The 23045-nt window shown below is 35.0% G+C and overlaps 1 protein-coding gene across 3 annotated transcripts in view; it reads right to left on the bottom strand.

Moving 5' to 3' along the window:
• Positions 1 to 23045, bottom strand: part of LOC126817150 (choline transporter-like protein 1) — a 427912-nt gene that overhangs the window by 238899 nt on the left and 165968 nt on the right. For 2 of the 3 annotated variants that reach the window (XM_056100629.1, XM_050543993.2), the window contains one exon: positions 6570 to 6785. In XM_056100629.1, coding sequence (XP_055956604.1) covers positions 6570 to 6785 — 216 coding nt within the window. Of the gene's footprint in view, positions 1 to 6569; positions 6786 to 18450; positions 18707 to 23045 lie in introns of all 3 variants that reach the window. The other variant, XM_056100630.1, reaches the window with a different exon arrangement.

Raw genomic sequence — 23045 nt, 5'->3', positions numbered from 1 at the left:
ACAAATTTTCGTTTAATGATATAGTTTATCAATAAACTTACCAGAAATTTATATAATTAATGATTTTACGCTCTACTGACCCACTGAGAAGTAGTAAAGGTGAGATTTGTACATTTACAGTATAGTTTTCTCGCGTTTTAGTAAATTTCTACAAATATCGGTAAAATTCTAATTATCGCAACAAATCTAATACGAAGAGGCTAAAATTTGTAGGTACGGTGTGTTAATTAACAGGGGTGAGAAATTGACTGAAAGGTGATATAATTATCGCTAGGGGTGAAAATCTCGGCGACGGTGTGTTTTCTGTACCGGTATGTTAATTAACGAACGGGTTAAAAACGACTGACACGGTGTGTATTCTTTGTTTGGTGAATTTTCTCGAAAACGTGTTATAACTGCAGCAAAGGTGATTTATCAAGGACCAGCAGGCTTTATCTGACGCGTAGGTGTTAAATCTAATTTACCGTGCGATTTTTTGTTCGACCGTGTTTTACGCAGATCGGTCTTTGTTAAGTGTAGGTTTTTATACATGGATTTATACGTGGGATAGGTACGTATATCCTTTCTTATACGTATTTCATTTCTTGATGAATACTATGTGTTTTGTACTTCGTACCATAGTCGGACTGCAGTTAGTTATATATTTGATCTTTTTTGTGGGTTTAATTTGTTTACAAATTGTCGTGCGTACCACTATATAAATGCTCGTATCTTAAAATTGATCACACGCTGTACCCCAATTTGATTATCCGATATATTCTAATCGCCATTGTTATCAGATTAACGAATCTTGTTTCGAAAGCAAGTTTATAAATGTAAAATGGCACAATTAATGAAAATCTATAAGTTTTCGTCACTGCTATATTTACTACGCGTTGGCGTATTAATATTTTAATGTATAGTTTCTTGCCTGGGTCATAGATAGGACTACCGAGAAAAGTAATTTCCTCACTATATATAACAAATGATAACTCACATATCAAAGTACACTGATGAAAATAGAGACATGCGCCCGCTTCCGCCCACGGTAATATTGCCCATTGTCGAACATTATTCAGATTCGATCGAACTCTGTGTATAACAAGCTCGTCTTTGAAAGAATAATACTGATATATGACCTAATATTGAGACGCTTGTTCATATAGCCGCTTGTTTTCCATTGTATGAAATAGCTTTATTAATTTACTCCACAGTATTAAGAAACCACAGGTTCTGTGTCGGTTCGTGCACTTTTCACACGGAACTGTTCTTTGATGTTGACAGGCACACACAGTTCGCTCTGCTCTTTGATGTTGAGCGGCGAGTTGTTTCTCGTGCTCGAATGGATCAGCTGATAAAGTTGGTTGGAATTGTTACAGTTTATTTCAATAAGTACAACAAAAAGGACAATTTTGTAATGTGGGTGAATACTGTGGTATATTCAATTTTGATCTTATTGCAATGGATAAATGTGTGGTTCACTTTTCGAGCATCTCATTTAAATAAAGCTTATTCTATTAACATAATATGTATATATTATATTCATTTCATTTTTTTTCTCATAGGAAATTTCGGTTAGTATCTGAAATGAAAAAAACTGTCCAAGTCATTATATTATGTTGTAATCAGAGAAATGTTCAAACAAAGAAAAGAACTAGACAAGATAAAGAGTATAAGCAATACCATTATTTGTTGTCACCTATTTTAATTGATTTCTAGCTTTATATACATATAATACGTTCGTTATTTGCTACATGGATATTTGTTACATGTATATTTGTTGTATTGTATTTATGTAATTTTTGTAATTGTATGCTGCTCCTCGTGGGCGTTTTTATGCAATAAAATTTACTTACTTACTATTGATGTTTATATGCGTTCATAATTAAATGTTTTAATTAAATCGTAACGTATGAATTGTGTGCTTTATTTTTCATCGAATTGGCAATTTTTATTAGCCAAGACATTCGCTGCTACACGCATATTTGCTTCAGTAATGATAGTTTGTGGAATTTTATGGGGTTTTAAAAGAAACATAATCAATGGGTGGAATTTAAGACTGGGCAGGGTGAAGACAGGGAAACGTTATCATGTTGTTATTCAAATTATTCAAAGACATAAGGCCAAGAAATACGCGATGACATTGAAAAGAAGAAAATGCTTGTGCTACTATGCCGACATTATCACGGCGTACGTGGACTAATGCTAAATCATAGGACTATGATATTTTTCTATTGCATATTTCCAAAAAAAAAAAAAAAAAAAAAAATCTTTGTGGAAAATTTAAAGTCTTTTCTAATAATATTAACAGATTATTTTTTGTTTGGTTGTTCTTCTTTTTGGATTTGTTAAATTATTTAAAGGAATTACTACGGCTTATTATGAAAATCGTTTCAAATAAAGCGACAGAAATAAAAAAAAAAAGACACCAAAGTGATTTCCAAAGGCGATTGCATGCTTTTAGAATAGAACAAGCTAGGCGACACATGGAGTCGTGCCTAGTCCGTGCAACGGATGCGGGACCGAGAGTTAGATTTCTTTACGTTTGACTAATTGTTCAAGAAGGGTCATCTAAGCTGTTGAAAGAAGGGAACCAAACATACCCTAATGCGAATATATCGGGAAGACGTCATGTAAATCTGCGAAAAGCTGTTTTCTTTGAAAATATGATTACAATATAACGGCTGCTTCGGAAACAGATTGGTTAATCTGATAACAATGGCGATTAGAATATATTGGATAATCAAATTGGGGTTGGTTATGATATCGGTTAATAACGGTACAGCGTGTGATCAATTTTAAGATACGAGCATTTATATAGTGGTACGCACGACAATTTGTAAACAAATTAAACCCACAAAAAAGATCAAATATATAACTAACTGCAGTCCGACTATGGTACGAAGTACAAAACACATAGTATTCATCAAGAAATGAAATACGTATAAGAAAGGATATACGTACCTATCCCACGTATAAATCCATGTATAAAGACCTACACTTAACAAAGACCGATCTGCGTAAAACACGGTCGAACAAAAAATCGCACGGCAAATTAGATTTAACACCTACGCGTCAGATAAAGCTTGCTGGTCCTTGATAAATCACCTTTGCTGCAGTTATAACATGCTTTCGAGAAAACTCACCAAACAAAGAATACACACAGTGTCAGTCGTTTTTAACCCGTTCGTTAATTAACACACCGGTACAGAAAACACACCGTCGCCGGAGTTTCACCCCTAGCGATAATTATATCACCTTTCAGTCAATTTCTCACCCCTGTTAATTAACACACCGTACCTACAGATTTTAGCCTCTTCGTATTAGATTTGTTGCGATAATTAGAATTTTACCGATATTTGTAGAAATTTACTAAAACGCGAGAAAACTATACTGTAAACGTACAAATCTCACCTTTACTACTTCTCAGTGTGACCCAATCAACATTCTTAATCTGTTGAGAATGTTGATTGGGTCTCTTAATCTAATTAAGTGGTGAGATTAATAGAATTTATTCCCATAAAAGATTTAATATACAAGACCTACATTACTAATGTATGGACTATTCTCTTTCGTTCTAAATTATAACACCGAGAGAAATATTAACAAAAATTAACAAATATATGGCATGGTTGCTATGTGATTTAGTGTTAGAACATAACGATACCTCAAATGGATGTAGCTTGGTCAATTTTACAGTTTAATATCAGTTATCTTTTTGAATAAAGCAACCGAACTGCAGTCGTCTTGACACCAAAAGTTTTCCAATATGAACTCTGAATAAGCTCGTGCACGCTTGTAATGTATGAAAGGAATTGCTCCTTTGACCGAGATTGCCGACTCTGTGCTCTACACGGACTATTCGTGAAACGGTAGGACGCGAAGTCTGAAATAGTTGGGTTGACGTTTGAATTATATGGGTCGTTTGGTTTTTTTTTTTATCGGGAATCGGGTTTGTACATTTGACAGAATTTATTAGCTGAACGGTATAGAGGTGTAACTTGGTCATTTCTACATAAACTGTATCATTATATTCTAAAAAAGACATCCAGACTTGTAAGTGAGTTGTTCGGATCTTACGAGTCATTCTCACAAAGTTAACGGTAAGGTATATGTGACCCCCTCACCCATAGCATACTGAGTCGCAATGAGGAAATTTTGAAAATTGAGTTATTGTTATTTTCACATTCTCCAACTCATTACCTTCAATTTGATATATAGTTTGTTTGAATTGGGCAATTCAAACAACAACTCAAAAAAGTAAGTTTTGAGAAAAAGCAAGTCAAAGATTTGGTATGTTCCAAAACAAAATCCCATAGCAACCAGACCATTTATTTGCTGTTTTATCGTTGAATAAATCTTTCCATGGGTTTTCAGGGGTGCTGGAGACGAAAATCCTAGTAAAAGTTTGATCCGACGATTTCCGCAATTTATTTGCTATTTTGTCCTTTAATGTTTTATATTTAGGATTTCAAGGGTGCTGACGACGAAAATCGTAGTAAATGCACTCCTTTCGTAACAAAACATCCACAACACATACGGCATAATATTCATATGATAGTGTTATATTGAAGAACAATCCATACATTAGTAGTCTGTTGTGCATATGTATATTATAAGTTAATCTCATCAATTAATTAGCACCTTAGTGCCAGCCAGTAGTCGGGAGATTAAGATTGTTGATTGGATAATCATCAAAAAAGCTGCCACAGCTGTATGCGTGTTCATTTAACACATGAATTAAAATAAGATTTTGCGTGTACGGTAGGTCTATTATTATTTTCAGGTACCGTGACGTTATCAAACTATGAGTCAAGAAATGCTTACGTTCACTTTCGTGCATTTTGGCTTTGATGTAAATATCAACATTACTCAGAGGATACGCAATGGCAGACTCGAGTATCGTCGCATTTCGGTTCGTTGGTCGTTCGCATTTTTTCGACCCATGGTGATAAGAGAATTTTAAACAATAATATCCATACTTTGCATGAAGAAGCGACAGTAAACCGACTTCAGCTATCAATAAAATTCTCTTCGAAAAGAAAATTTTTGGCCATTTTGTTTACTTCCATTTAAGGCCTATAAATTATTTTTTTAAAGATGATATGAGATATCAAATAATCACCACTTGGATTAATTATTCGGAGTACATAATGAGTTGTCATTGACCCGTGACAGTTGATTAGTATTACTCAATGACACACTCAATAGACTATTCCGTGCTCACAATTTCGGTTTACTTGTATGTATGAAATTCATTTTTTTTCTGTAACGTACGATCATATTGTATTTTAACATTGTATATCGTGCCTTATATGTTATTACTATTTTCATCGTTATATATATCGTTTAATAGTTATTATTTCTCAATGTAAATAGATATTCACACGATTCTTCGGTGCTCAGAATTTATGCTTGTATGTATGTATGTGTATGAAATTCATTATGTATGTGTATGAAATTCAATATTTTCTGCGATCATATTATCTGTTTCAAAAAAATTAGGGAAAACACATTGATGTTGATGATCTTTTTTTAACCATTAGTTGTCATTCCAAATTTAATAATCCATACAGATATCAAAGTGCCGCCTGCTCCAAAACATGTGCCAATCCGCATGTAACGAGGATAAATATCAATTGTAAATTAAATAACAATACACATTGCGCTGTATTCTGCATGGGGAACCCGTTGTAAGAACGGGAACGGTACAAATAGTGCGACGAATCAAACCTTGCCACTGAGCATTTAAATTCATATTTAAATATGAAGGTATTTATATTAGATCGATCTATCTAACCATCTTCGGCGTCTTTTGCAAACTACGACGGTAATCGAAATCGTCGACAATAGTCCCTTTGTTCACTGCTATCCATTATTGTTTAAAAAAATTGCTCCTATTCGAGAATATTAACAAATAATAATAAATTTATTCAGGATACTTATAATCACTTGTAGTACCAATACTCACCAGAAATTTATATAGTTAACGATTTCACGCTCTACTGGCGACGGTTCCACTTACTGACGCACATCAAAGATAACTGGCGGTTTCACTCAGATAGAATAAATACTGACGGTTTCTTAATTAGTCACGCTTTTTCCAATTTCTCCCGCACGCGTCTGACTAGTGATATGTTCGGATAAACTCAGGTATGTTTTTTTTTATTATTTACGTTATTTTTGTATACTGACACAAGTAAGGAATACTAACCAATCGACTTAAATACTCACCTTATGATTATTACTGACCATTTATAGGAATACTGACGTAAGGTGCATGTACTGACGGGTTTAAGCGACTACTGACAACACGTATATTTCTCAAGAGTTTCCATGAATTGTAACCACAATTAATCATTTCTACTCTTTTGAAGGATATTCTAACGCAGAGGCCCGTTACTCAATACTCAGAGCTCAGTTCTACACACTATGCATGTTACCGTGATAGGAACATTCAATAATACCAATTAACCTAAAAATTAACTAATTGATTAATGGATAAGTTGTTGTGGAGTATATACAATGATTAGTAGGTTTTAATAATGACAAACGTGACATTGGTCACTGTGGAATCCGTACATATTTACCTTTTTTTAACTGGAGTTACTGGACAAGGTCCTTGAAGGCTTTTATTACTCTGTGTATATTTCTGTATATCAACATCATATCTACATAGATATGAACCAGTCTGCTCAGAAAATTGATATACTTCATCTAAATTACGCAATTCTCTATCAGGACATGTGTTAACACATATAGACATAGAGACACCAGGGTTATCAATATTCATAAAGAACACAAATCTGAAATAAAAAAAAACAGCGGCTGCCAGGCAGGATACGCTCACAATTTGCAAGAGATGGATAGAGAACAAGTTAAAAACAAACTGGATTTTTTGTACAATCAGGGGCAACAAGCCAACAGTGAGGCTGATGTCCCCCGCCGAAATCGATGAAATAAATAAATAGATGACACATTAATTAATCGCACATCTATTTTTTTCAAAAGTATTGAGCAATCAAACTGATTATCAACTGTACACTAAGTTTCTCTCTATCAGATAGAATCAAAGTTATCTAGTCCCAAAGCATCGAACAAGGAAATTGCTTATCTCTGCTTAGCTTTAGCTCGATATGTTAATCATTGAACTCAGTCAAGACGAACATCTACATCAAGTTTAAACATTCTACCTCAATTAGAAGCAGAGCTGTTATGTTCCAAAGTCTTGACCAATCAAAATGCTTATTGCTCCTTAGCCTAAGCAGACAATTCTCATCATCGAACTTAGTCAAGATATTGATGTAATGAAACTATACACCAAGACAGACAGACGGATGAACCCATTTTAATAGTCCCCGCCTTTCGAAGAAAGAAGGGCGAACATTTTGTCGAGCAGTATCATTTCGATTTTCCCGAAATTCAAATTCAACATTCTTTATGGTGGAATGGTGATATATTTAAATGTTTTTAAAAATCCGCACTTAATCAAAATTACGGTGTAACGGTGATATATTCGAACGTGTTTTTAAATCGAATAATAATTGTGACCTCTAGAGGGATCACAAGCTAAAAACGCAATTTTTCGTACAATCAGGCGCCATAATTCAGGAAGTTATGATCCGATACGCAGTTTTAGTCAGATTTTCACAAAAATCGAACTCAACCTAAATTATGGTGTAACGGTGATATATTTGAAGGTTTTTATAAATGGATAATAATTGTGATCTCTAGAGGAACCTGAAGCTAAAAACGCAATTTTTCATACAATCAGGGGCCATAATTCAGGAAATTACGATCTGATATGCGCGAATATCGAAAGGAACCAAGATCTTGGTGATATATTCAAACGTTTTTTTAAATCGGATAAAAATTATAGATCTATAGGGTCCACAAGCTAAAAACTTGATTTTTCGTACAATCACGGACCACAATTCAGGGAGTTATGGTCCGATATGCGCGAATATCGAAAGGAACCGAGATCTTTGGGTTATCAACTTACATGTCAAGTTTCATCAAAATCAGATGAAAATTGTGACCTCTAATAGTAAGTGCAGGGGGACTGCACCACACAAAATTTACACAAAAACAAATACACGGACAGGACATCATACTCAGGAAAACACAAACAGACAATTAAAAAAAAGTGAATGGATCTGGGGGCTAGCTGTAAGCGTCCACTGCGCTGTACAGTCCCAGGTCTGTAGTGACACAGACTTCACTCAAATTTGAAAACAATTAGGAATACAATTTAACCCAAAGAACCCATTGTGTAATGCCAGCATGAGTCATGATCTGCTATATGCTACATGAAATACGAATGTAGGCATATGTAGAAAAGTTCGACTATACAAGTAACCGCATCGTTGAAATGTATAAAAAAGTAGTCTAAACTCTTAAATTCAATCAAGAAATGCTTCAGTATTCAATACATATAGGGTACATGTTCCATCGTCACCAAAAAACAAAACTGAATACAAAGAAGCAAATGTTCAAGCTAAATTATGTTTATGGTATAAGGTCTGACTCTTATACCCTGGGTAGGCTTCTCCGGACATAATTTACTGAAGTAGCCCGGATAGATGCGCCATAAACTAGTTTGGGCCTTAATTAGGGCTACCATCTTTGTTTTCAAAATGATTGCTCTTTGATTGACGCATAATTTTTAAAGGCCATTTGTAATGGGTATCTTGAGCTTTTGTACCTCGGTGTTGCATCTGTGGCTATTATTTTTGGGTGTGTTGAAACACTGACAATTATCTACTAAACCAACTCCATGACCTTTCCTTGACATCTGGGACATGCATCTACAAGGGCCTTTGTGTTTTGAGATATAACTGAATAAATATGGGACGTAAAGCCAAGTTCAAGATCATTTATGGAAGGTTATTTATAGGTCAAGGCAGAGAATGGAAAATTGACCTTAGAAGTTTTATTTCATAGGCAGTTTCACCTATTTGACCTTGGCCTAGGACCTTGAGACAGTTCAGATGGTTTGAAAGGAATTTAATGTTCTTTTGAACCACAACCTTGAACTTGGCCAAACATCCAATCTTTTAAGGTCTCAAATAAATGATCTATTTTTGGGGTTTTTTTTAAAAAAAAGCAAATATTATTAAATTTTCTCTCTAAATTATTTTACGTTTTTTAATTCTTTTACCAAACTTTGTTAAAGAAAAAAATTGTTCAAGGTCATCGAGTTCATCATTAAATTATATCCACAAACGGGCTCTCTGTGGGTATAGAGATTAAGATCACCGGAATGTAAAAATTAATGTTATAGGCCAAGTAATGTGACGGTTGGGTCATATGCACGGTATTGGAAAAAAAACGAAGTCTACCGAATGTCGTTTCCCGTTCAAAAATAGTCTCGGTCACCCAGAACCCCATAGTCTTCAACGTACGGGATTTGTCTGGATGATAGAGACTAGTTAAAAAATAAATGGCGCTGTTTTTGTCACAGTGCGTTACTTACTGTCGAATTGGAAAAAAATTGACCAATATCTAAGGCGAAGACCGGCCGAAAAGAAATTTATTAGACGTTGAGTACAATTTATTTATTGATAAACCTTTGCCAATGTTGTTATTTTTAAGTGGGCTTTTGAGTAACACTTCGTGACTAACAGAAGTCAGTAATCCTAGCCGAAAACAGATAATTATATGATGATTAAGTATTATAGAGTATTAGGCCTACGTACTAGTCTAGTAATAGTTTGAAATCTTTATACATGTATTATAAACCTGTGGCTATTGTTACGAGTCGTAAAAATAACCCTCTGGCTATTATTACGACGATGTTTTCAGAGCCCCCAATCGGCAAATAAGGTTTTAACCCTAACCCTGTAGTCTGTCAGGCCCGTGCGTATCCAGGATTTTTTCGAGAGGGGGGGTGGGGCCAGTGGCGGCGCCAGCCGTCGGTGATTGGAGGTGCAAAGCTGGGGCAAAGTCCAAGGTTAAGAGGGCAAAAGACACGAGCTTCAACTAGGGGTAGGGGGCCTTCCCCAGAAAATTTGGAAAAACAGGTTGCCGGAAATGCAGCCTGGCAGTATTTCAGGCACTGATCGATGAGGTAAAGTGTCAAACGAACGGACTTGCAAATCACGACGAAGCCCATTCAAGAGCGTCAAAGTAAGGAGTCCTCTCCCAGAAAACTTAGAAAAATAAACTGCCGGAAATGCTGTCTTACAGTATTCTGTCAGGCACCGATCGTCGAGATAAATAGATCTGACCAGATACCGTCCGTCGGCTGATCACTAGTTTATCCGACTAGAGAACAGAATTTCAAACGAACCGACTTCCGAACCTCAACGAATTCCCCTTGTGAGCGGCAAAGTAGCGAGTCCATTGGGGACCTCGCCAAGAAAATTTTGAAAAATAGACTGTCGGAAATGCTATACAACATTTTGCCCTGATAGCGGTGCTATGACCTATTCTTATTTCGAATTCCAACTGCTAAAGGATTTTTTTTTACGTGCATGCCAACAAGTTAGCCAGGTTACACCGATAGTATGTAATGCGCATGCTCTCTCAATAAGAATATGGGATTAACGTCAGAAGCCCATCTTTTCCTGGTAAGATCACATCAGTGTTGATTCAAATTGACAAATAATTCGTGTTTTCAATGTCGAAGACTTTGAATGATATTGAGTTAGATAATTAGCTACTTTAAATTAGTATGTATTTATGCGATTAAATTAGTACATATTTATGCGATTGAATAAGTACCTATATATGCAATTAAATTAGTATGTATATAGCGTCTTACCCACTTAGCCACACGATCCCCGGCATACATTGGAGCAAAGTGTAATCATCAGAGTGCCTGTGTAGTGAAGTTGAAATCCATTGACTCAGAGGAGTAATAGAAATCGATGGTTGTAACAATAGCCACAGGACTATTTTTACGACTGTATAGATCTACAGCTTTTAACTTCGCCCATGGAGGGCTCAGAAAGCCTCGTCATAAAAATAGCCTGAGGTGAGGACTAGTTTTACGACTCGTTTCACCACTATTAAGGGTGTTGAGAAGTCTAAAATGCACATTTTAAAGCTAGCACTGTAATTTTTGTTGATAAGAAGATATGACATTTTTTGTTATTTGGGGTGATCCGGTTTCCTCCCGGGGGTTGGATGGCTGAATGATTAGCATGCGCACGCTGTATCATAAAGTCTGTCATTGAGTCGACCAGCGTGGTTTCGATTATCCGGTTGTACGTGCATGACAAGGAGTAGGATCGCCTGTCCAACCTCGTGGGTTTTCTCCGGGTGCTCCGGTTTCCTCCCACTGCTAAAGACCCCTATGCGCAAGCGAATTATTGAAATAAATTTAAAACCATATCTTAGTCCTGAAATGACCTAGTTTGTGTCGAGTAGACGTTAAACCCCATTTCTCTCTCTCTGTTCTTTATACCAAATTGTCATTTTTAATTTAAAATAATGGGTCCACATTTATTTAATGGTTTTTGTGTCTAATGGCGCTAAGTGGGAAAGACAATGGCTCACTGCCTGGAGGTCAGGTGTTCGAGCCCTGCATTGGCTGAGAAAGTGCATCCAGATTTTTCATGTGGTTCCCCCTTGTCAGTGATGCAGGATGGAGGGCCTGACATGGACAGCTGTCTAGTCGTTCAGATGGTACGAAAAACCGAGGGCCTGTGTACACATTGGCGTGCACGTAAAAGATCCCTTGACAGTTAGAATTTGATATAAGAGTAGGCCGCTGCTTGGGCAAAATTTCCCTCATAGCACACTGTATGGCATATTCCCGTCTTCATTAACCCAGTTTGGAGTAGAACAGTAAGACGTTAAATTTCATTTCATTGTGTCTTATGGCCTCTCCAAATTTATTTCTAAGTAATTTGTGAAGATCCACTTGTAACCAAATCCACTATTATTTGAACTCGTATCACAATAATTTACATATATATCAATGTTGGATAATATAAGTTTACTGTTTTTTATATGCCCACATTTTGGAAGTTTCTCACATTTTCATGTGACCGTACCGGTATATCATGTTGTCGACCTGATTCGCCCCTGCCTGGACATCAGTCCAGGGGGATCACATGGTAAAGACGCTGGCTCAATAGCCTGGAGGTCGGGTGTTCGATCCCTGCATTGGCCAAGAAAGTTCATCCAGATTTTCCAGCGTGGTTTCCCCTTGTTAGTGATGCAGGACGGAGGGTCTGGCAAGGACAGCTGTCTAGTCATTCGGATGAGACAGAAAACTGAGGTCCTGTGTACACATTGGTGTGCACGTAAAAAATCCCTCGACAGTTGGAATTCGATATAAGAGTAGGCCGTATCGCCGCTGCCCGGGCAAAATTTCCCTCATAGCACATTGTATGGCGTATGCCCAACTTCATTAGCCCAGTCAGTCCACAATTTGTTTGTGGGCGCTCGACAGGTCACAATATTATCCGAAATTTTCCAAAGATCTCGGTTCCTTTCGAAATTGGCATGTGTTGGACCACTTTATTGTTTATGGCCACTGATTGCACTGAAAATCACGTTTTTACTTTAGCTGGTGGACTGTCACAATTTTTATCTGGCTGTGATGAAACTTGAGGCTTGAAATTTATCTTCATAACCTGATTGTTAAAGAAAATCATGTTTTTAGATTGTGGACCCTCTCGACGTCACAATTTGTATTCAGTTTAAAAAAAAAAAATGTTTTAATCCTGATGAGTTCGAATTTCATGAAAATCGGACCAAAACAGCTCGACAAAGCAGTTGGGTAGTCTACGATACGCACTAACTTTTCAACACCAAACTTATTAAGACTTCGCACACTTGTTCCTTGTGTAAAATAACCCAGAGGACACAATAACAGCCCGACTGTTTGTTGTGTAATAATTGAGTTAGGCTACAAGCGGAAAGAAACATATTATTTATAGCAAAGGAGAAGGTTTCCCTGACCTGGATCAGTTCTTGAATAAATCAGAAGGAATTCGGTGTAAGACGCAATTATCCAGGTCTACCATCTATTAGAGGTGTGACGATTAGTCGGTTTAGTCGGAGTCGGTTCGGTTTTACCTACAAACCGGTTCAAGTTTCAGGAAATCGATAGTCGTTTAAAAAATACAGCATGATATAAACCAGTCGCCCAAATATAGCATGTTTTTTTTTATAAAAAAGATACATGTATTAACGATCGACAATTATGGGGGCGAATAAGCAATAAGCTACATCATTGATAAATGGTCGATAATAATGAGACAGTATATTCCGTAATCGGTTGTAGATATTCCCGTGATAAAAAAAAAATATAATTAGCATTCCTAATGTTCCCACGATGTTTGTTAAATAAAATGTAACGATCATCAGTTACAACTTCAGTATATCGGCCGTGGATTATTGTGAATATTGACCGTAATTTCATTATATTGTAGTTATTTAGTTAAACAGCATGTGTAAAGAGTTGATATATTTACTACCACATGTTTATCGTCAAGTAATAAAATACAACGAAAGAAATGCTTAAAGTCGTATTGTGTAGACCGCATTTACGTTTCTAATACAACTAGACTTATCCCAGACTGAGCTTACTTGGTGTCATACACTTGTAATACACTGTCTAGTCATTTGCATGCATGTTGGTTTCACTATAACAGGATTGCCAGTGATAGAACAGATCAAAGGATAAAATTGCACGTAGCCACTATTTCGACACGTGTTACCTGGCGTCTCAAATAATCCAACTTTAAAAGAAAGCATGCAGTGTCCACCTTACAACAGGTTCCATTGATTTACGATTTATTTTATAACTTATCACACTGTTTAGACCCCAATGTGCTAAGATTCGCATTTTGGTATTCTAAATGAATTCTTATTCGGATTTCTTATATTTGGAGATGTTTAGTTTCATTTCGTGCACGGAAATTAAATCAACGTTCAGTTTTAAAATTAATTATGGTTTCGAAATAATATCAATCTAATTTGTCTTATTTCAAAGGGGCTCCTGCGCAATTTAGTTGATTATTTGGTGGTAATACCCTACATAACAAAATGATGTTAATTTTACGTAGAATTTACGTAAAAATGGTCAGTCAGTTTACCATCATTTTGCTCATCTTTTTAACGATAATTTTACGTCAGGAAATGACGTTAATCTAACGTAAACTTTATGTCATTTTACGTTATATTTACGTCATTTTCTGACGTAAATCTGACGTAATGTTTGCGTCATTTTCTGCCGTAAATCTAACGTAAATTTTGCGTAAAGTTTACGTCACTTTCGTTAGATTTACGTCAGAAAATGACGTAAACTTTACGTTAGAATTACGCCAGAAAATGACGTAAATATAATGTAAAAATGATGTAAACTTTACGCTAGATTAACGTCATTTCCTAACGTTAAATTGTCGTTAAAAGGATGAGCAAAATGATGGAAATCTAACCAACCATTATAACGTAAATCTAACATTAAATAAACATCATTTTTGGATGCAATTCTAATGTCAAATTTTGATGAGCAAAGTTACGAAAATATAACCAACCATTAAAACCTTCAAAATTATTCATTATTTGCGGCAGTAAATGGGAAGTACAGTCAACCAATAATGAAATGTTCTTTACCTGTGGGAGGGGCTAGAAATTGAGTGGTCCAACATGTGCGCTTTAGATCATAAGGTCTGTCATTGAGTCAAGTGGTTTAGTTTCCACACACAACTTGAACATGGGTTTTCTCTGGGTCCTCCCACTACTAAAGATTCCTGGTACGAGTGATTTATTGAACTTGAATTGAATCACTTAGTCCCAAAGGACAGTTTATGTCTAATGGATGTTACACTCCATTTCTCTCTATCTACCCATAACCAGTCAAAATTCTAAATGTATTGCACAGAAAAGTTAAAAATCTAGCACAACTTACAGAATTATATAACAAAATATACTATAAGTATGTATACATTACATGTACTTTATTTAAAAGACAAAAATATAATGTTATAAAATACAAAATACACATTTAAATATTAACAGTTTACATGTATATCTACAGCTGTTTGAGAAATGAAGACAGGCATATGCCACACAGTGTGCTATGAGGGAAATTTTGTCTGGACAGCAGAGCTACGGAGTACTCTTAAATAAAATTCCAACTGCCAAGGGATCTTTCACACACACACCAGAGTGTACATAGTACCTTGTTTTTGTACCCATCCGTATGACTAGTCAGCCATCCATGTCAGGTCCTCTGTCCAACATCACTGACAAGGGAAAATGTTCAAGAAAAAGGTCTACATTAGCGCTATGAAAGTGTTGATATGCATATCAGAAAGGAAAACTGGGATATTGACCAAATTTGGCCAAAACCTATAGCCTCTATCTCGTTTGCTCAAGGTATTGATGGAATAGGAGTTAACTTTGGAATGAGTGAAATGAAATGGGTTAAATGTCCTATTCCGACGGGGCTAATGACATATGCTATACAGTGTGCTATCAGGGAATTTTATCCAGACAGCGGCGTTAAGGTCCACTCTTATATTGAATTCAAACTGCCTGGGGATCTTTTACGTGCACACCAATGTGTGCACAGGACCTCAGTCATTCGTACCATCCAAACGACTAGACAGCTGTCCTTGTCGGACCCTCTGTCCTGCACCACTGATAAGGGGAGGAAACCAAGTCTGAAAATCACAAAGAACTTTCTCGGCCGACACTGGAATGCTATGAGGGAAATTTTGTCTGGACAGCAGAGCTACGGAGTACTCTTATATAAAATTCCAACTGCCAAGGGATCTTTCACACACACCAGAGAGTACACAGTACCTTGTTTTTTTTGTCCCATCCGTATGACTAGTCAGCCATCCATGTCAGGTCCTCTGTCCGGCATCACTGACAAGGGAAAATGTTTAAGAAAAAGGTCTACATTAGCGCTATGAAAGTGTTGATATGCATATCAGAAAGGAAAACTGGGATATTGACCAAATTGGCCAAAACCTATAGCCTCTATCTCGTTTGCTCAAGGTATTGATGGAATAGGAGTTAACTTTGGAATGAGTGAAATGAAATGGGGTTAAATGTCCTATTCCGACGGGGCTAATGACATGGACATAATATGCTATACAGTGTGCTATCAGGGAATTTTATCTAGACAGCGGAGCTAAGGCCTACTCTTATATCGAATTCAAACTGCCTGGGGATGGAGGGCCTGACAAGACATCTGTCTAGTCATTTAAATGGGACAAAAAAACGAGGTCCCATGTACACATTGGCATGCACGTAAAAGATCCCTTGAAGTTCGAATTTGATATTAGAGTAGGCCGTAGCACCGCTGTCCGGGCAAAATTTCCCTCATAGCACACTGTATGGCGTATGCCGGTCTTCATTAGCCCAGGTTAGGAGCAGAACAGTAGGACGTTAAACCCCATTTCATTTCATTTTATTTCACATAGGCCAAAGCAATACTGAATAAACAGTAGGCCTAAAATATTTTTTGGCCGATCTTGTGACAGTCAATTCCTTTTATGAATAGCTTGTTTCCGACATATATCCTCTCACAGTATCATATAAAAACCTTTCAGCTTAAACTGGTGTATCAATGAGTTGAACGGTAACCTTTTGTGTCTCTTCAAAATATTTCAAATCTTTTGTCATGGATCAACCATTGCAAATATCGGTGTTAACAATTATATTTGAAATGTGTTTAACCAATTCTGCAACACATTTCCCTCATAGCACACTCTATGGCGTATGCCCATCTTCATTAGCCCAGTTCAGAGCAAAACAGTAGGACGTTAAACCCCATTTCGTTTCGTTTCGTTTCGTTTCATTTTATTTCACTAGCCACAACTCTGTTTTCTTTCACCAAAGACCACATAAATAATTCATTTAGCACTTGTCATTTGTTATTATATCACAGGAAGTTAATGCCTTTAAATTTCCCGCTCAAAGTTTTGTAAACGTTAATAGCACTCACTGCCAAGCATGGAACTTAAAAGCTATAATACTATTAATTTAAACATGTATCAACAAGTCTTCCTGTGGTCCAACAGATATTTTGATAGAAATTTTTTATCAATTGTGAATAAATTGGTTAAGCAGTTGCAGTTGGGTTTTTAAACTTGCATTATGCAAGAGCGAAATATGCCTATTGAAGGGTTTTCTTTATGTCTGAAATCATATATAAATTATTAAGTAGACATTAATTATCTTATCCAGACCATAATCAACTCTCGATGTCAAGGCCAGCCTTCGATATCGACTGGATTAGAATCCTATATGCTGCTTAACGCTCATTGATAATTAAATCAAAACAATGGATAATCGAGACTATGCTTTTGAACGTACTTCTTAGTAGTGATCAACGAGGCTAGGCGGAAATTTCCAAAGCTAATTTCTCAGTTTATAGTGGATTAATTTGACTGAAATTTTCAACAAATTACCTTTACATTAACAGAACACAGTTTTTATGGGATACAATCACTAGTTTATTTTAAAAGCACGACGTTTCGACAAGTATCCTCTTATCGTTATCAAGCTTGATAACGATAAGAGGATACTTGTCGAAACGTCGTGCTTTTAAAATAAACTAGTGATTGTATCCCATAAAAACTGTGTTCTGTTAATTTGTTCCCTGATCGCTAAATGCCACTTAAAGAATATACCTTTACATTATCTAGTTTTTAAACTATTATAGCGAGAACTGTCAGTTCTTTTTCTAATCTCCCATAATGTATCTTTAATGAACAATCAACCGATTCAATAAATTTATATCTTAATTTATATCTTTTTGTTTATGATAAGGCCAAAAAAGGGGTTCTGTTATTGATGGAAAATAGGGTAGGGTCGGTAGACTACATTATGATTTAAATATTCTCTTTGGGGGCAAATGAACTTTTTAATTGTTCCATTATTTTTAAAAAAAACTGTCGTAGGGAGGCCATTTTGTTCAAGGGAAAGAACTCATAATGAAAACTCAAAAAATCATATTGTAATATTGCACGAAATAGGTCTGTAATAAATATACTTAACTTTTTTTAAATACCAATCGAGCAGATCCTATCCACCTGTTTGAAATATACGTTCGCATGTTTTTGTCTAATTGCATACCGTTAATTATTAGAACGAAAGTTGTGAGGATTATAGCTTTTAGGAATGTGCAGTGGTAAATCTACACGAAACCTGTAGTCTCGAATTTCATGTCATTTAGCAATCTTGCGTCAAAAGTATGGCAGTTTTTAATAAAAGTTCACTGTACCAGCCTATTCAGATCGGTAAATGCAGATTCAAAGAACAATGACATGAATATTGATATATAACAACAAATAATTTAGGCATTTTCAAGAATTGGGTAGGCTTAGGGCATTCTGAACAGTATCTCAATGAACAAAACAATTTAAGTGTCAGCAGGTTTTGTAATGGGTTGGTCGGGTTACCGGCAACAAAACATTTGGGGGGGGGGGGCCTAAAGTCATTTAATTGCAATTTTACATGGTAACACCACACCCATGTAGATTACAAATAGCATACATGTATCTTCATTTGACTAAAAGTATATGAAAACAGTCTTTATTCCTTTGCCATCTTCAGGGTAGGGTGGATGAAAGCACTTTTGATCATAACATCCTCCGTCATTGAGTCCAATGGCATGGCTTCGATCCCACTTTTGTACATGACAAGGAGTAAGCTGGTGTCACCTGGCTACCATGTCCGTAAACAAAGTCTTCATAAATCTTTTTGTAACTTCTTTCACATTACTGCCATCAATGGTGCTTAAATATAGGATCTGTAAAAAAAAGGATTTTGCAGAGAGATAGAATAAAGAACATATTCATAGTATACATGAGAATTATTCAGTCTACACATGAGATGTGAATAGAACTTTTGACTATGGACGAAAAGCAATGAAACACTGTCAAGTTGAGAATTATCGGCCAAGTCAGAAGCTCTCAGACAATACTTCTGCCCATTTAGGTTTTTAAGATTAGACTGTGGTGAGGCCAAAAATGGTATAAGTGCTTTGAATGTAGAACTAGAAGAAAAAACTGTGCTCTGCACATCAGCGGAGTGCGGGGCCATCATGTATGTAAAGGCAGTTGTTATGGCTATATATTATAGGCCTATATATAGAAATGCTTAAGCAGGATTTTTTAAAAATTGAAGTAGGCTGTACATGTATATAGACGACAATTGTATTCATTGATTGCACCTTCGTGGAATGATAACTGAAGTGAAAAATGTTTGGTTCCCAAATTTTTTGTTACCAGCTACCGTGATTTTGAAACCGGATTATTTTCAATTAAAGTAGTTTTGATTGTGTATAAATCGTGCAGTTACAAAGTTTTACATTCAGAAAATAACAGGCCATCTAATCTTTTGACTTGTTTTTACCGTTTTACGGTTTTTGTCATTTTGTGTAAAATTGTAACCGGCCATGTATTCGCTGAATTTGTAGATCTACAAATTATATGTAGACGGATGTTCGTATGTAAAAAGGCACTTACTTTCATATATGCTTCTACTAACTTTAAATCAGGGCACCATTTCTTTTTTTATGTGAAATATAAATGATAGACTTGTGCAACTTTTGAATTGTAAGCACTCTCTTAAAAACATCATTATATGTGCTGGGGGGAATGATATTTCATTAAACAATCCCACTCAAAACACCACAGACTTTAATAAACTAATTTCAGTCACCAAAAACTCTTTTAAAGGAAATATTTATATTTGTTTGGCATTGCCAAGAAATATACATCGTCCATATATTAGAGAATGTAAAAAATTTAATACTTATATCCAGGAGTTCTGTAATAAAAATAACTGCACGTTTATTGATGTATTTACACACTTCTACCAAAGATGTCCAAAGGATGTAATGAAACGTGACGGAGTTCATCCTAATTATAATGGAAATGATCTATTAATTAATATTTGAAGTAATACTCTTGTTTCAGCTAATTCAACTGATGCGCATGAACATGTACCTGTTAAATCAACAAATTACTATGAATACTATGACTATAAAAGATCTTGCCAATATGAGTACAGGTGTAATGTATATAACAATAGACCATTGCACAATCCTTATTACTTCCCGCAATATAACTCTCTCCCATATCATAATTATTCTTAAGCTAAGCTTGTTTATTCATAATTGCAAGTAGTGTGTACCTTGGCAGTAACCCAAATCAAATTTTCATTATTCAATGACTTTTCCATTTTCTCATTAGAAAGTTTTTCAGGTAATTGTGTGTCCTTATTTCCAGTCATTTATTAATTTGTTTATTTATGATTATTATGAATACTGTTTTAGTTAAGAAAGGTCTACATATTGCTCATCTAAATGTATGTCATGTTAAGAACAAAATTTCTGAACTAGGTGTTTTCCTTCAAAATTTTGATATATTTGGACTTTCTGAGTCACATTTAGATATATCTGTGATATCTGAAGATATTTCAATCCCAAACTTTCAACAACCTTTTAGGAAAGATTCTTGTAATGTAAGTTCCTCTGGAACACTTCTGTATGTTAGAAATCATATCATATGTAATCGTAGGTTAGATTTAGAACATGATAATATTGAGGCTATATGGTTAGAAATTACTCTTAAACACTCTAAACCATTATTACTTTGTAATATTTATCGTAATCCCTCTTCCTTATCTTCCTGGAATACTGACTTCTCATTTATGATAGAAAAAGCATGGAATTCTCACTGTGAGATACTATTATTAGGAGATTTAAATATTGACTTATTACATAATCATAATAAATCATGGACCAATCTTCTTGAAATATATGGTCTACATCAAATTATTAGGTCACCTACTAGAATTACTTCTTCCTCTAAATCACTAATTGATCATATATTTGTATCTGAAACTAAACATGTCAAAGAATCTATTGTTCCTTCATACTCAATATCAGACCATTTCCCTATTTGTTTTACTTGGCAAAAGAAAGGTGTAAAATTCCCCAAATCTTCACATACTATTATTACTTATCGCTCATTTAAACATTTTAATAATGATCTATCCCTCTATGATTTACAACGGGCTCCATATAATTCTGTATATGATCACTGTGATCCTAATACTGCACTAGACAACTGGTATGATATTACACTGCCCATTATTAATAAACATGCCCCTTTAAAAACCAAACGAGTCAACAATGTTCATAAACCTGATTGGATAACCCCTGAAGTGTTTCATTATAATATATATTCATGAACGTGATTTTCATAAGAAAACAGGCAATACTCTGCAATTTAAACATTTTCGTAACAAAGTTAAATCTCTTATTCGTAGTAATAAAAGGAAATGTCTTGAATTATTAGTCACTGATAGCAAAAACAGTAAACAAATTTGGAAAGCCATCAATACTGCTAATTCTGAGGGTAAATCTTATGATTGTTCTTACATTCCTGTTGCCCCTGATATTTTTAATACTCATTTTGTTAATGTTGCAAAGTCCATTATACCTAGTCCATCAAATCATTTAGATCATTCTACCACTAATGTGATATCTACATTTGTATCTAATCATCTTGAAAACAATACCTTGTGTCATCTTCCCTACATATCAAAATTTGATGTACTCCAATATCTTCATTCTCTTGATACTTCCAAATCAATAGGATTAGATCAAGTTGGTCCTCATTTTCTTAAACTTGGTGCTCCAATTCTTTGTGATTCATTGACATTTATTTATAATCTTTGTATAGATAAGAATATTTTTCCGTCCACCCTTAAACAGGCTAAAGTTCTTCCATTATATAAATCAGGTCCAAAATCCCAGCCCAATAATTATCGCCCCATATCTATACTTCTAACTATTTCTAAACCCTTGGAAAAGCATATTTGTAAACACATTAATAACTTTCTCCTGGATCACGATTTACTTTATTCTCATCAGTCTGGTTTTAGGTCCAAATTTTCTTGTCATACTGCCCTTACAAATATTGCAGAAAATGTTTATTCTGCCATTAATATGGTCAATCACTCCCTGTTACTTGAGAAACTAAAATTATACCAAATTTCTACCAAATTATGCACATTATTAGAATCGTACTTATCTGAGCGTTATCGATGCACTCAAATTGGTGAAACCAAAACCTTTCTTGATCTCATAACTCATGGTGTTCCTCAAGGCTCCATTCTTGGACCACTACTATTTAATCTGTTTATTAATGACCTTCCTCTAAATTTGACAGCTCAATGTGATCTTTTTGCTGATGATACCACAGTATATTCTTCTTCTACCAATTTTGATTCTCTTAACTCTACACTTCAGTCAGAAACTGATAAAATTATACAATGGTGCAACTCCAATGACATGATAATCAATGAAACTAAAACTAAATGTATGATTATTGCTTCAAAATCTAAAATAAATTCCTTATCTACACATTTGTCCATTTCTATTAATTCTACCTTCATTGAACATGTATCTTACTTTAAACTCTTAGGAGTATATTTTGACTCTAATCTTTCTTGGGACACTCATGTAAACCATTTATGTACTATTTTAAAACAGAAAAACTTTCAACTTAGGAAAATCAAATCATTACTTCCAACTGATGTATTAAAATTATTTTATAACGCTCACGTTCAATCACATCTTGACTACTGCTCTACCATTTGGGACTCCTGTCAAATTTCTTCACTTCATAAACTTAAAATTATCCAAAAATTATCATTTAAAATTATATTCAACAAACCTATTATTAAATATAATTCTTCTGATTCTTCATATTCCATTCTTTCAAAATCTTTAAAACTGCCTACCATTCAGCAACGTCATTTAATGAATAAATATATATTTCTGTTCAAAATATTAAACTATAAAAGTCCAAATTACTTGTGTTCCTTATTTCAATTTAAAAATACTCCTTACAACTCTATAAATCTTAAATTACAAATTCCACATACAAATTGTACTAAATTTAAACATAGTCTTAGTTATAATGGACCAGTTTTATGGAATTCACTTCCAAATAATTTAAACTCATTACATGTTCTCTCAACTTTTAAAAAATCACTGCATAATTATATCCAAAATGTTATATAACTATTCTGTATATTTAAATTTAAACCATTATCGGTTTCTGCATTTGATG

This window comes from Patella vulgata, chromosome 4 (assembly GCF_932274485.2).
Source record: "Patella vulgata chromosome 4, xgPatVulg1.2, whole genome shotgun sequence".
In the NCBI taxonomy this organism is placed as follows: domain Eukaryota; kingdom Metazoa; phylum Mollusca; class Gastropoda; family Patellidae; genus Patella; species Patella vulgata.
This window is presented reverse-complemented; position numbering and strand designations above follow the sequence as displayed.